Source organism: Antedon mediterranea, chromosome 10 (genome assembly GCF_964355755.1).
Source record: "Antedon mediterranea chromosome 10, ecAntMedi1.1, whole genome shotgun sequence".
Lineage (NCBI taxonomy): Eukaryota > Metazoa > Echinodermata > Crinoidea > Comatulida > Antedonidae > Antedon > Antedon mediterranea.
In genome coordinates this window covers 1,075,591-1,091,836 of record NC_092679.1, presented here as the reverse complement: position 1 = coordinate 1,091,836, position 16,246 = coordinate 1,075,591, and the positions used below count along the sequence as shown (strand labels likewise).

Sequence of the window (16,246 nt, the reverse complement as noted above, 5' to 3'; positions counted from 1 at the left end):
CTTTTTTCTGTCTCAGTTCTTACTGTTTTCATTATTAATCTTCCATCAACTAAAATTGACAAGATCATTATAGTTGCCATTTAGGTATATAGTACATCATCAGTACTACCATGAATTGGCGCAATGGCGTTAGTTGATCAAACCCAGTACCGTTTTGATTCTACATTTTGAACGATTATTTCTTTTAGTTTTGTTCGAACATTTGCGACAAGAGACAGCGATAAAAAGAAAGTGTTAAATGCATTGCAAGCAGTTGGACTAATTACAGGAAAGGTAAGACTACTACATTTGAATATTAATAATCAGTTGTATGTACAGCATGTAGAAATATAATAAAGTATATTATTATTCAAATTTTGACATGGTAATGAACATTGTATCATTTGTATTTATTTCCCGTTTTATTAAAGATGCATTACCAAATATGGTAGTGATATGTTTAAATATGGTAGTGATATGTTTAAATATGGTAGTGATATGACATCATCTTGTCCATATATGGGCACATTACATTATTTTGTCACATAAAGTTTGATAGTGTAGACAGAGCTTTATGCATTACTTAGCACCACTACAACAAGACTTATTATATCATTGGTATCCCTTCAGGAGACTAAGCAATACCACTGCTATAGTTAAGTCTTTGCCAGTTATAATAACAGATGAGTTTAATTTCACTGCTGGATTGGTATCAGCATGTATCTCTGCATGTGACACCAATTAATGCTCTACATACTTTGTTTATTTATACAGTTGTCATGTAGTTTTCTGTACATTTATAACGTAAAAGTACACTCACCATACTATTGTACTATACTACATGGATCAGTACTGACATGGATATTTAATTATTACAAAATAAATTGCCAATATATCATAAAAATATATCCGAATGATGATTTATTTTCCATTTTTATAGGGTTATTAGTCCAGATATTTTCATATTGTATTATTGATGTTGTTAATGTCATTGTATTTTTTATATTTTTTTTTTGTAATGTATTTTTTGATATTGTAAATTTTATAATTGTGATGTGATTTTATTATAAAATAAAAGTCTGTAGGCCTAATTCATATTAAAGATGTATTGTCCCCTTAAAAATATTTCTTTTTTTAAATGTTTGATGTTGAATATGTTTGTATATGAATATATTTAATGTCACATAATAGTTATCCACTTTGACAAAAATTGGATCTAAACAAAATTTTACTTGAAAAAGCTGTAATTTAAAGCAAAAAAAGGTCAAATTCAAATATATTTTTGGTTGATTTAACCATTTATTATGTTATTTTATAAGTGAAAACATTTTTTTTTGGGTATTTTTTTCTATGGAAGTGATTAACTTTATTAAAACTACAGAATAACCTATTCAAATTCTGATTTATTTAATCCCCATTTTGTACGTTTTTGGAGACAATTCATCTTAAAGTGTATAATGGCGTATATATCATTCACTGTCTGTCTATATATAGTGTGTATGGTGTGTTTTTTACAGACTTCTTTTCAAGCTTTGAAAATAAGGAGTAAGATGGTCACCACGGCAATGGTAATTGCTTTGTTTTCATGTTACCATGGCAATGTACATTAATTAATTACTTGTAGCTCTTGAAAACTTTGCAAATGAATAATGAACAACCGTTAGAATATTTTAAATAACAATTCAATTTAATATGCTTTTTCACTCCTACCTTCCACTTTCAAATCCAAAACTAGAGATTTCATAGTATTTACTTATCTCTGATCCATTTAAGATTTTTTTCTTTAAATGTCAATATTTTTTTTTATATATATTAGTTATAATGTAAACATACATGTAATTAACTGAACATTTGTGCAAATATCAGAATAAAGTGCTATATTGTTTATAAAACAGTTTATAATAACATTAAAATGTTTGTAAAATAACATTACTGTTTATCCTGATATCACTCAAGTGATTTAATGTAATTTATTAATCACTAAATTATTTAGCATCATGTTAGTAATGACAAATGCCATGCTTAATAGAAGCTTAGGGCATCATCATAGAAACGTATCAGCTTTTGTCTGTTACAGACTTTCAAAGCTATTATTAATGATTGTTGAAGAAAAAAAATAAAGAATTTGATTACAAAAAGAATTAATACATGGTTCGTGTAGGAGTAAATCTACAGTATAATAGATTCCTAAACCAAATTGTAGATTGTTTAAATACTACTTTCTTTCAATGCTCTTAATGAGTGTGCTATCTGTAAGGTTTTATCAGAATCTATGTTAATATGCTTTTATATTTAAATTCATATTTTAAATTAAATTAAATTTTTAAGCTTTCTCGGATGTCAAATTACATATTCATTCCATTATTGTTATTAATGCATGCACACCATCAAGCATGAAATCAAATCATATGATAATAAAAATTAGAAAGATTGGATCATTGCTTTAGTAATGATCAAATAAATAACTCTAATAAATTGTTACTGTCAAATTGCCAAATAAAAGTGTTGTTGACATGCTGTTCTTGAACAGTTGCTGAATAAGTACAGTTGCTGAATAAGTACAGTTGCTGAATAAGCACAGTTGCTGAATGAGTACAGTTACTTAATAAGTACAGTAACTGAATTTAAGCACGTTGCCAAATAAGCACAGTTGCTGAATAAGTACAGTTTACTTAATAAGTACAGTAACTGAATTTAAGCACATTGCCAAATAAGCACAGTTGCTGAATAAGTACAGTTGCTGCATAAGTACAGTTGCTGAATAAGCAAAGTTGCTGAATAAGCACAGTTGCTGAATAAGTACAGTTACTTAATAAGTACAGTAACTGAATTTAAGCACAGTTGCCAAATAAGCACAGTTTGTTGAATATTAGTTGTTGATTAAGCATAATTGCAGAATAAGTCAACCCATTGCTTTGCATGCCTCATTTACATCACTGCTACAGTTTACATGTATTACTCCAATCATTATGATTATATTATAATCTCTTTCTAAGTTGCTCAAATACTACATTATTATAATTAGTTTAATCTTCTTTTAGAATAGCCTCTTTACCTTTTTAAAATTAAGGTTGCTCTTATGTCATTACAGTCAGGAGGAAAATGACAAAAGGCCTCCTACTTTCTAGGTTATGTGGTTAAATTATCAGATAGTCTATATTGTTTTGAGTTTGATTTTTGCCATTTTTCCTGATTCTTATTAATTAAAATAATCTCTATAAAAACTGTTTATAAGTAATATGTTTATTTTATGTTTCATTAGAATAGTTTTATCATTTGTTTCATTTTGAAATGGAATTTCTGGCGTTTTTTTGCAGTGATAGTTCCTAGTAATGATTTATTTTAATCATTTTATTTTTCAGGGTAAATGTCATCGAAAATAAATAATAATTAATATGTTATTATATATATATATATTCTTTTAGGATGAGATGATTAGCCCATCCAAGTTCACATTTGCGGAATTCTTCAATTTCTATGTTTGTCTTCTCAATCGACAAGAAATTGACAAGGTGTTTAAAGATATGTAAGTATGGTAGTAATGATTGTAAGTATGGTAGTAATGAGTGTAAGTATGGTAGTAATGAGTGTAAGTATGGTAGTAATGATTGTAAGTATGGTAGTAATGATTGTAAGTATGGCAGTGATGATTGTAAGTATGGTAGTGATGAGTGTAAGTATGGTAGTAATGAGTGTAAGTATGGTAGTAATGATTGTAAGTATGGTAGTAATGATTGTAAGTAAGGTAGTAATGATTGTAAGTATGGTAGTAATGATTGTAAGTATGGTAGTAATGATTGTAAGTATGGTAGTGATGAGTGTAAGTATGGTAGTGATGAGTGTAAGTATGGTAGTAATGATTGTAAGTATGGTAGTGATGAGTCCAAGTATGGCAGTGATGATTGTAAGTATGGTAGTGATGAGTGTAAGTATGGCAGTGATGAGTGTAAGTATGGTAGTGATGAGTGTAAGTATGGTAGTGATGAGTGTAAGTATGGTAGTGATGAGTGTAAGTATGGTAGTAATTATTGTAAGTATGGTAGTGATGAGTATAAGTATGGCAGTGATGAGTGTAAGTATGGTAGTGATGATTGTAAGTATGGTAGTAATGATTGTAAGTATGGTAGTGATGAGTGTAAGTATGGCAGTGATGAGTGTAAGTATGGCAGTGATGATTGTAATTATGGTAGTAGTGATGAGTGTAAGTATGGTTGTAATGATTGTAAGTATGGTAGTGATGAGTGTAAGTATGGTAGTGGTGAGTGTAAGTATGGTAGTGATGAGTGTAAGTATGGTAGTGATGAGTGTAAGTATGGTAGTGATGAGTGTAAGTATGGTAGTGATGAGTGTAATTATGGTAGTGATGAGTGTAAGTATGGTAGTGATGAGTGTAAGTATGGTAGTGATGAGTGTAAGTATGGTAGTGATGAGTGTAAGTATGGTAGTGATGAGTGTAAGTATGCTAGTAATGATTGTAAGTATGGTAGTGGTGAGTGTAATTATGGTAGTGGTGAGTGTAAACAGAGATCAAAAGGTTATTTTTGTGAAATTCTTAGATTAAGAGAAATTTAATTTGCTATATGTTTGTGTATTATGTTTAAGTAATTGGTTTCCTTGTTTATTCTGTTATATTTGTTTAGGACCACAATGGAAATAAGTTTGCCGTCTCGGTACTTTTTTGTGTTTTTATCCTTGATTTTATATCAGAATAAAGAAATAATAAATAATAAAATAAGTATGGTAGTAATGAGTGTAAGTATGGTAGTGATGAGTGTAAGTATGGTAGTGATGAGTGTAAGTATGGTAGTGATGAGTGTAAGTATGGTAGTGATGAGTGTAAGTATGGTAGTGATGAGTGTAAGTATGGTAGTGATGAGTGTAAGTATAGCAGGAGTGTTTACCTTAGTCTAATTAAAATAAAAGTGTATGTAGCATGGTATAAACGTAGATCTCGAGTACACTAGCAGTGAAGTCAACTGATAATTAATATCCGTCAATGATGGGCATGTGTCTTCAGAAGAAGACGGCTACAAGAACAGTAATACAATTGTGCTGACTACATTGAGAACATTCTTGGTGAGACTCACAACCTAGTCTAGCGTTGTACATCAAAACCAACAAGTGTATGTTTACGTTGAATTCATAATTTTTATGTTGATGCTCTATCTGCTTTTTTGGGTTCGAATCAAACCCTAATGGTATGTTTGAACGCATCTGATAAAACAAATATAATAAATTTATCTAAATATTTATATTTCAAGACAATCCATTCTGAAATCACTAAAAATAGGTAAAGGAAATACTAATTTGTGAGCTGGTTCAAATTACTACGTGTTTACATTGCATTCAATGGAACAAGATTACCTTTCAGATGATTCATATGTTGACTTAGATAAAAACACAATTTTGCTAATAAATGTCGTGTTATAGAGTGGTATCATCTTACTGTGTGTTGTATGACTTGTGTTGATTGATTTCTGGACTGTGTAATTAATTGTAACGAGTGAGTGAAATGAGATGGTTGTGTACTTTGTTGTATTATGGTTGTACTATGACAAGTAAACATTCATTAGTCATCAAGTGGCATACATTTTATGGTGTTTACTGCGTAAAAAAAGTTATTAATTTAAAAAAAAAGGTTTTTCCAAATTAGGAGAAGGAGTTTTCACGTCTCAAGCTTCTGCCTGCAGCCCTATTCACAATGTTTACATCATTTTTATGTATACTGTCCAAACTCATAAAGAACCTAGTACATCTTTCGAGACGAGTAGGCGGTTAGCCTGGTGTACTAGTACACACACATCCACTGATCACAACTGGGCCCTTTGGAAGACCAGTATTTGAATCATATATTCATTATAATAATGATATTGGTAATGTGAAATTGGTATATGATGTCATTATAAATTCCCCAAGTTTGCTACAAAATGAAAGTTATTGACTTACAACTACTTCCCTAATTGTTACATAACCACTGAACATTGTTTGTATTTCATAGTATTAATAAGAAATAATAAACATTTTTACAAATACTTTTTTATATAGGGGTGCAAAAGCTAAGCCTTATCTAACAACGGAACAAGTGAAGGATTTTTTCAACAAAGAGCAACGAGATCCGAGGCTGAATGAGATTCTATATCCATATTGTGATTCAGAGTATGCGCATGATATCATATCTAAGTATGAACCAAGACCAAACTTTGTGAAAAAAGGTAAATATAAAAAATATAAATGACACAAATACTTGTTGTCAGCCAACAAGCACCAAGTTTTATTGTGCAAAATTTCAGTTTTGCGTATTTTCAGTTAATAGATTCATTCATATAAAAATTATTATTAAATTATTGTCATAATCATCAAAATCAATGATTGTTTCTAACATCTCTGTGTAGCTGTTGGAGCATTCGTATTTCTTCTTTCTGTTCTTGTCTGGCAAAAGTGTTTGTACATCGAGTTTAAATATGTTTTCCCATTGTGCAGGAAATTTCTCCAGGTACAGCAATCAGTTGTGAGGTTTTTCCAGGAAGTGAAAAAAGTCTCTTTTCAGCTAAAATTTAAATAATCCTATATTCTAATTTCACATGCATAACTATTTCTAATAGGTATAGGCTACTCTTCCATAATTGTTGTGTCAATGCGCTATTTTTATGCGATATTTATCTATTTTTTATGGAAACCGGTGCAATATAAGAGGCTTATGTATATAAGGTCAATTTGGTTCAACAAATTTTGAATTAGCATAATGTACAATTGTTATTTCAGGTCATCTGTCTGTTGACGGTCTTTCTCGATATCTTCTAAGTTCAGAAAACCTTGTAGTTGACCCAGAAACGCTGACACATTGTCATGACATGGACCAGCCGTTACCTAGTTACTTCATCAATAGTAGCCATAACACGTATTTAACAGGTTTGTATTATACTATACTATCACACTATATATGGTAGTAATATGCCCATATATGGTAGTGATATGACCAAATATGGTAATGATATGACATCATCATGTCCATATATGGGCACATCACATTTTTTGTCACATAAAGTTTGATAGTGTAGACAGAGCTTTAGGGATTGTGCAGAGAGGGTGTAGCACTACATAGGGCACACTCCATTTTTATCATATAAGTCGAAAAATGGTTTCTCTCCAAATTGTGTCATTTTTTTTATTTCAAACTTGTAATGTTCAGAATCTTCAGATGCCCCGTTGTTTTTAAATTTTATTTATTTTAAATTCTTCCTTAAAAGGTCATCAGCTTACCGGCAAGTCGTCTGTGGAGATGTACCGTCAGGTTTTGCTTTCTGGTTGTCGTTGTATTGAGCTTGATTGCTGGGACGGAAATGGAGGGGATGAGGAACCTGTTATAACTCATGGCTATACAATGTGCACATTGGTCAACTTTAAGGTCAGGTCAAAATTGGGGACAAACTAGTGGTTGTGCTAGGGTTGCAATAGTAGTGTCGGTTGTTCATGTTCGTTTTTGCTGGTAAAGTTGTGTTGAGGTATGGTTTGGTTTGGTAATAGTTGTTGCTGGTAAAGTTGTGTTGAGGTATGGTTAATGTTGGTAATGGTTGTTGCTGATAATGTTGTGTTTAGGTATGGTTTGGTTTGGTAATAGTTGTTGCTGGTAAAGTTGTGTTTAGGTATGGTTTATGTTGGTAATGGTTGTTGCTGGTAAAGTTGTGTTTAGGTATGGTTTATGTTGGTAATGGTTGTTGCTGGTAAAGTTGTGTTTAGGTATGGTTTATGTTGGTAATGGTTGTTGCTGGTAAAGTTGTGTTTAGCTATGGTTTATGTTGGTAATGGTTGTTGCTGGTAAAGTTGTGTTTAGGTATGGTTTATGTTGGTAATGGTTGTTGCTGGTAAAGTTGTGTTTAGGTATGGTTTATGTTGGTAATGGTTGTTGCTGGTAAAGTTGTGTTTAGATATGGTTTTTGTTGGTAATGGTTGTTGCTGGTAGAGTTGTGTTTAGGTATGGTTTATGTTGTAATGGTTGTTGCTGGTAAAGTTGTGTTTAGGTATGGTTTATGTTGGTAATGGTTGTTGCTGGTAAAGTTGTGTTTAGGTATGGTTTATTTTGGTACATTGTAGAACTATAACATGCTTAATTTTGACATGATTGTGTATGTTGTAATGACCTGCTTTGACCTGTAGGATGTGATAGAGGCAATAAACGATGCAGCCTTCAAGACGTCTGCTTATCCAGTCATCCTGAGTTTTGAGAACCATTGCTCCCAGAAACAACAAGCTAAGATGGCGCAATATTGTAAAGAAATCTTTGGAGAAAACCTGCTCACAGAACCCTTGGATGATTTTCCGGTTAGTAACGTTTTGTTTTTCTCCTCAAAATGTATGGATACGTTGATTATTTGTATCAAGTATCGTGTAAAGTGAATGTTTTTGCATTCCACTAAAAGGGGATATTTTTGCATTCCACTAAAAGTGAATGTTTTTACAATTGTTTGATTATTTTCTTTGTTTTCATTTTTGCAGATTGAACCGGGAAAAAGCGTACCAAGTCCAGAGCGTTTGAAATATAAAATATTGGTTAAAAATAAAAAGAAAAAAGTACCAGTACAGTCCGATAGCAGAAAATCTTCAGGTAGGCTGTCTTTACCTAATAAGGATGTACCATAGACATACTATAAGATATAGATAGCAACAGCCCTGTTGGCATAACTTTGTTGTTTCCTAGTTGTCCATCTAGTTATAGTATGTCTATGGTATAAACATGAAGGCTTAATATTGTAGGGGTTGAATAGTTTATGATCAGTAAACTACAAGAAGTAAACAGTACTTTCAAAATCTATGTAGCTGCATTGAGTATTGTGAAAAATTGTATATTTGCTTTTGAAAGAAGAAATAATTATCTTAAGTAATAGTTTATTAATTTTTTGTGCACTAGGGCCAATGGCCCATGTACATTATTGAATAAATTGCCTAAAATAAAAAGGGAAAAGAAGATATATATGCAGAAGATGGAGACAATGACGCAGAATAAGAAGAGGAGCGCGCACTTGTTGACGTACTTAACCCCGACAAAGTAGTGAGAGAACAAATAGAATGATTGTTTCACATACTCTTGTTGTAGTTATTATACATAAAAATTGCACAATAATATTGTAGGGTCCAGAAGAAGCCGTACTTCGTCGATGAAATTATCGCGCAAGATATCTAGTGAGATGCCTGACCATCGACTCTCTCGACCCAAGTCAATGGATCAGCCAACCAGCTCACCTGACATGAAGGAGAGCAGTAAAGGCAAGCATGGGCATGCATCAAACGTCGCCCTCATATGTTTAACGAATCATTCATGTTACATCGTTCAATTCAACTTTAAAGAGATTTATAAGATTTACGTGAATCTTGTTACATTTCAGTTCATCGCTACAACATCCAGATATTCCATTTTTTGCAACGATTCATTGCATTCATTAAACTCATTACCTTTTTATTTCACTTTCAGAATATTATCTATTGATGTGCTCACAAATTAGTTTAGATTTCATTTTCAGATACAGTAGTCACCATGGACTTAGAAACCATGATGGATGTACAATCTTCACATTTGCAATTATACCATCCTAATAAATGTGTTTAAATTACAAAACACTTTCAAAGAATATTAAAATATTTAAAAGTTTGATCTAGGTCATGGCAAAGGCTATCACAAGCTTGTACTTATATTTTTTTAGCAACAAACATTCATTTTCAAGTAATTGTATCATTGTCACATGGTATATTTGTACCCACACTGTCTATAGTGCCTGTGTCTATCATTAATTAAGTTCTAACAAGAGTACAACAACCTATGCTTGCTTCAAACACATTTTAAGAAAGTATGGCAGTGCTGTAGCCACAAGAAATAAAGTGGTGAGGTGGTTGCAAGAAATGTGAACAATCTCTGTTTAAAGGCCTCTGTGAAAAAGTGGTCAGGTTGAAACCTTACCAACTGCACTGGTGGCTACGGCCCTGTATGGGCATCTATTAAATGGTCCTGTATGGGCATCTATTAAATGGTCCTGTATGGGCATCTATTAAATGGTCCTGTATGGGCATCTATTAAATGGTCCTGTATGGGCATCTATTAAATGGTCCTGTATGGGCATCTATTAAATGGTCCTGTATGGGCATCTATTAAATGGTCCTGTATGGGCATCTATTAAATGGTCCTGTATGGGCATCTATTAAATGGTCCTGTATGGGCATCTATTAAATGTGTTCTTATTTATAAAGATGTACATGTATGCATTAGTTGATATTTACAAATATTAATATTTTAAGATATTTATGTTAATTTTATGTTTTTTCCTTTCAACAGATAAGCACAGAAAAAGTGTTCCTATTATTCAAAAAACAATGTCCTTAGATCATCAAGGTAAAATTTGCCTAACAAATGTTACTAACCTTTACTAACGGAATAAGATTATTGTTAATATATTACCAACCTTGTTTTACAACTAAACCTATTGATTATGTTAGCATTAACTTTTCTTAATTAGAATATTATTTTAGAAATATTTCTTTTCTCTGATTAAAAAATTAGTAGTTGTAATAATAATAATTTAAAATACTGAGCTAATATTTCAACTTTGATAATAACTTGACGACCAAAATGCATGTTTTTAGAGACTACTGTCTGGCATGGGTCATGACATTTATTAGTTTATAAAATGTGTGATGTTTTTAAAGTAACAATTCTTTATTTTTGTTTAGATATAGTGTGTATAGCTCTTGTAGAACCTTGTGAATGAATAGATCTTTGGGTATATAATAAACCATGTATGTTTTAACCTGCAATTCATTGTTTAGGAAAAAAGACTCCTCGTCTTGGTAATATGGCTAACAGTATGTTCTCAAACGTGATTCAAGAAGAGGCTTCCAATGCTGAAGGTAGTTAGTTGCTTAGTGTAGATATACCATGCTTGCTATCAATCAATCATCAATCAATCAATCATCAATCAATCAATCAATGCTTGTTTTTTAGTCAATAGTACAGTATTCCACACAATCAAGATGTCAAACATCATCTATCTGTAAATTTAATGATAATGATTAATTGATTGACCATAGATCAAATATACCAATCTACAATACCATCAAACTCAAAAACCAAATAAAAACTCAAATAAAGTATAAACACATTCGCTCATTACAAAGACCAACTACTAAGATAAATTACATTAGAATTTCAGAATAAAAAATGGATGGTAATAGTTTAAAAATGGATGGTAATAGTTTAAAAATGGATGGTAATACTAGTTTAAAAATGGATGGTAATAGTTTAAAAATGGATGGTAATAGTTTAAAAATGGATGGTAATAGTTTAAAAATGGATGGTAATAGTTTAAAAATGGATGGTAATAGTTTAAAAACTGGATGGTAATAGTTTAAAAATGGATGGTAATAGTTTAAAAATGGATGGTAATAGTTTTTATTGCAATTTATTTATCAAAAAAATTAGAAATTCTATAATGTCAAGTAGTACTACATTACATACATGATGAACATTATAGTCTTGTTTACACTATCAAACTTTATGTGACAAAAAATGTGATGTGCCCATATATGGACAGGATGATGTTATATCACTACCATATTTGGACATATCACTACCATATTTGGGCATATCACTACCATATTTGGGCACATCACTTAGTGTAGAGAGCGCTTAAGATAATAAACTCATCAAACCATTTTTTAATGACGTTTCATGATTAAATGTGTCCATTACATTCAGGTGTTGGTGTATATACATTCATCCCTAATGTCAAGCCAGGGCTTATAGCTTTGTAGTTTCATATCTTTTTTCTTGCCATGCTCTGATAAGCTGTTGGGTATTTGGTATATATATATCTTAACTGTTTACGTTTACTCATATTCTTTACCTCGATACAAGAAATATTTCTAGGGTGTATTTTATGATAATATTCTGTTTTTTAATTTCCTAACTACTGTTTTATATTTTTTATAATAATGTATACAAGTTTATATAACTATAAGTTTAAAATTATTATATAGTACGACGAGGTTCTCTGCCTTGTCATCTCGTCGGCTCAGTGGATCCAGATCTGCTCCCCAAAGGTAAACCTTACAGTTCATATGCACACAAATGTCGCTTAGCAACAGCATTGCAGTATTGACCAATAGTAGTGGACTTACCACAGCACTTGGTAAACTTATAAACTACACACTAACAGCAACTGTCATTGGTTTGTTTATCAAATAAACATTCAACCAATCAAATAAATAGATTTAGTCAGGTGCATGAATATTCATGACTGGCAACAACTTTGTTTTATATTCCACTTCCACCATTTTTTTTAAATCTCGCACTTCTAAATTAATCTTTTTTGTTAATAATCAGGGCTTTGTTTAACTCTTATTTCTAAGTTGCCTTAAATGTGTATATTTATTGATAAAGTAGTTGAAATGAATGATGAACCTGCCCTATTGCATGAACTTGGTACCATGCTCAACCAGCACCACACCACGTAGTGGCTTAGTATACAAGCAATGGCTTAGTTATTAAATGTTGGGTTTGTGATCAACTTCTCTTCTCTCTAAGATTAATATTGAAATTTCTAGCTTTTCTCTTAACAAAATGTTTGAAAGTTTTGCTTCTTTTTTTCTTTTTAAAAAATAGTTGATAATTTTGGATCACAACTAATATTAAAAATAATGATAATTAGGCTACCAGTAGATTTTATTTTTCAAAATTCTTTTGTAATTATAAAACAAAAATGCTTGTGTGCAAAATATAATTTTGTTAAATAAGAAATGGGTAATTTGCTACTAATACTACCACTTTCTATTTATCAATAACACATTCTTTAATATCTATTATGTTTACTAATTTATCAATCTGTATTTCAGAAATTTCATGTTGGAATTTCATTCATCTTGAAAATAGATTTAAACTTTGGTTTGCAAGTTTAATGCAAACATTCACTTGGCTCTGTTACACATTTTGACAGAACATAACTAAGGTAACAAAGTTATAACTAAATTCTAACTAAGGTTACTAAATTGTAACTAAGTTATAACAACTTATAAATAAGTTATAATTAAATTATAACTAATCTTATAACTAAGGTATAACTAAGTTGTAACAACTTATAAGTAAGTTATAACAACTTATAACTAAGTTATAACAACTTATAACTAAGTTATAACAACTTATAACTAAGTTATAACAACTTATAACTAAGTTATATCAACTAAGTTATAGTTAACGGAGTTATGACTGAGGTACAATAAATTTAGTAACTAAGTTACAACAAAAGAGAGAAATGAGCAACAAAGTTTAAATCAATGTTCAAGTACCAATTACTTACATTTGAAATTTCTTTCATACATTTCACAGGTGGTGGAGGTATCATATCATATTATTTTTATTTCATCTTTTGTATCTATTATTAAATATAAGTCTATGGTAGATTGTTTCGCCATAACAATCTCAATTTGTGTTTCATTGTTTTTAATATTAAATCACAAAATGTTCCTGGTTTGTATCTATGTATGCCTCCAATTCCCATCATGCCATTGGTGTTTACATTGGTAAAAGTAAGGTTAAAATAAATAACTTTAATTTGTATATGTTAGGAGGTTCAGTCAATCGGATTAGATCTCCAATCAGCCAAACGCTTTTTTTTTTCTAACCAACCATACACCCCCCCCCCCCCCCTAGCCTTGTAACCTCTCTACTCACTCCAAAACACTAGTATATACATCATTGTTTCAATAGGCATGGTCTGTTCATAAATTATATATATATAAATGCTTCATATAAAAAACACATATAATGTGCATTATTATAATTACTATTATAAATTACCTACCAATATCTATATATTATCTATCTTAATACTATAATTAATGTATAACAATTATGTGATAGTCTAAATTAAATTCTTTGATCCACAATCATGACATAATTGCATTTAGTTATAAAACGCATTCTTCACATTCTAATTCTCATCTTGTATTTTTTAACTATAGCCTTGAAATAAAATGCTAGCAAAGTGCCATAATTATGTACTCAAAGTAATTATTCCTATCAATTCTAAGCGTACTCATCAGACATTAGAGAGCTTTTGATTTGTAACGACCTAGGTCATAGGTTAAATAATGTTAATTCAATGTGCAGGGACATTGGGATGTGATTCTTCACTCCTTTCCTCGACACAGTTTTGGGGGATTCTAGGTTCAGGCGACAACCACCATGCGTACACCACCGCAAATCAAAAGCTCCCTCTATTGTTCATTCTGATTTAATAACTTTTATGTAAGAAGCTACTATACGTCTTATTGCTATGTTTTTATTCGTTTTGAAATGTAAAGGGTTTTTTTTTTTGTTATATGATAGTTTAAATAACTTATTGATTATTTCCTTCAAAAGTCAATGAGTTGGAGGATGAATGACTTTTCATTGTTGAGACATGAAATAAATTACATTTACAACTCTTTATAATGTAACCTGATATAAAATCATTGTACTCCATTTTAGATGGTATACACCAAGAACGAAGAATTTTGTCTGTAACCAAATAGTTTATCAAATTTCAAACTTAATAATAATGTTATAGTACTTTTAAGAGGTCAGCAGTTGTAAAAAATCTGATGGGCTTAATATTAAAAAGGATTTTTTACAACCTTGAAAGATTTAATTACTTTATTTTCACACAAATTTATTTTGTTATAGGAACTGCAAAACGAATTCAACGGCAGAATGGTCTTGGTAAAATAAATGAGCAGGAATCGTACGATTCAACTAATTCAAGTCTGGTAACCATCCCTGATGAAGGTGTGTAGAGTGTTGAACAATATCAAATTCAATATTATCATCATCTTAATTATCATTATGATTATATACTAGAAAGAGCTTCAGATTCATGTCTACCCTTTTCTTTTATTATAGATGACAAAGTACCAGCAGAAAATCCAGAAGAGATTGTAGACAGCGAAAGTGAAGATGAAGATGATGAAACCAAGAAACAGGAACAGGGTACGGCTGGAAAAGAGTCTGAAGCAGGAGAGGAGATGTCAGCCCTCGTCAACTACATTCAGCCTGTTCACTTCCATTCATTTGAAGCATTTGAGAGTAAGTTTTTTGAGATTGTAAAATCATCCTTTATTTCAAATAAAAACATAAGAATGTAACAAACATCCTTAAGGTCACAGGTCACAGCTTGGAGGACCAAGTTACAGGTCAAAACATGACAACAAATACAAAACACTTGAAATAAGAAGGTAAAAATAGTAGCAACCATGTTTTATTTTAAAATTTTCATTGAACCAACTATAAGCACAGTGAAATTAAAAGTATGCAAAAAGGAATATAGACGCCATTACAAAATAGATAAATTAATTGGTTAAAAGTTATTATTTATTCCAATCATTATTTGTTTTCCTTAATGTATGTGTGTATTTTTGTTTACAGAGAAGAATCATCTTTATGAAATTTTCTCGGCGGTTGAGAGTGGAGCCTTGGGCCACGTCAAAGCTAAACCAGAAGAATTTGTCAAGTATCCTTTTAATCAAGAAAAATGATGTCAATATTATTATCAAAATGACATCATAGATAGATATATAATCTCTATAATGATACAATCAACAATAATCATGATAATTATGAGGGTGTGTGGTGTAGTTTGTTAGACGTTGGATTACTGATCATGGTTCGTGTCCTTAGGCCTCTCTCACCTAGGTGTATAAAATGGATACCTGGTTAGGTCAGGACACAACTTTGCGCTGATTACTAGCTGTATTATGAGAATTTATTTCCATACGTGTATGATCCAAAATGTGACCGGGGTAATAATGTGCAGCGCATTGAGAGCTTGCTTATATGGGCTATAACAATGAACTATTAATATTACAATATTGAAACCTTAACTAAGTAATAGTTACAACAAGAAGCAGTTGAGTCGTATTTATCCAAAAGGAACAAGAGTTGATTCTAGTAACTACATGCCACAGGTAATAATAAACACGTTAATCTCTCCATTCCTTAGCTCGACAAACTATTGATTGTGTTGTTGCATTAACAATGCATGTTAACACTAAATGCATGTAGTAAATATACATCATACTTAGGAATAAGCCTTTTGTCAAGTTGTAACCATCTCTGTCTACACTATCAAACTAGTTTGACAAAAAAACAAGTGCCCAAATATTGTAGCAATGTGATCATGTCCACATAAAGTTAGATAGTGTAGACAGGGCTTAAGAAGACCAACATCTTTTAAATCTGCATATGACCAGA

At 31.1% G+C, this 16,246-nt stretch overlaps 1 protein-coding gene across 9 annotated transcripts in view; it reads left to right on the top strand.

Moving 5' to 3' along the window:
• Nucleotides 1–16,246, top strand: part of LOC140060351 (1-phosphatidylinositol 4,5-bisphosphate phosphodiesterase beta-1-like) — a 49,246-nt gene that overhangs the window by 17,650 nt on the left and 15,350 nt on the right. For 5 of the 9 annotated variants that reach the window (XM_072106522.1, XM_072106519.1, XM_072106515.1 and 2 more), the window contains 15 exons: nt 189–273; nt 1,497–1,547; nt 3,405–3,505; nt 6,025–6,191; nt 6,742–6,888; nt 7,227–7,384; nt 8,134–8,298; nt 8,473–8,581; nt 10,301–10,357; nt 10,792–10,872; nt 12,001–12,063; nt 14,684–14,785; nt 14,900–15,082; nt 15,422–15,506; nt 15,888–15,960. In XM_072106522.1, coding sequence (XP_071962623.1) covers nt 189–273; nt 1,497–1,547; nt 3,405–3,505; nt 6,025–6,191; nt 6,742–6,888; nt 7,227–7,384; nt 8,134–8,298; nt 8,473–8,581; nt 10,301–10,357; nt 10,792–10,872; nt 12,001–12,063; nt 14,684–14,785; nt 14,900–15,082; nt 15,422–15,506; nt 15,888–15,960 — 1,627 coding nt within the window. The remainder of the gene's footprint in view (nt 1–188; nt 274–1,496; nt 1,548–3,404; nt 3,506–6,024; nt 6,192–6,741; nt 6,889–7,226; nt 7,385–8,133; nt 8,299–8,472; nt 8,582–10,300; nt 10,358–10,791; nt 10,873–12,000; nt 12,064–14,683; nt 14,786–14,899; nt 15,083–15,421; nt 15,507–15,887; nt 15,961–16,246) is intronic. The other 4 variants (XM_072106516.1, XM_072106518.1, XM_072106517.1 and 1 more) reach the window with 4 other exon arrangements.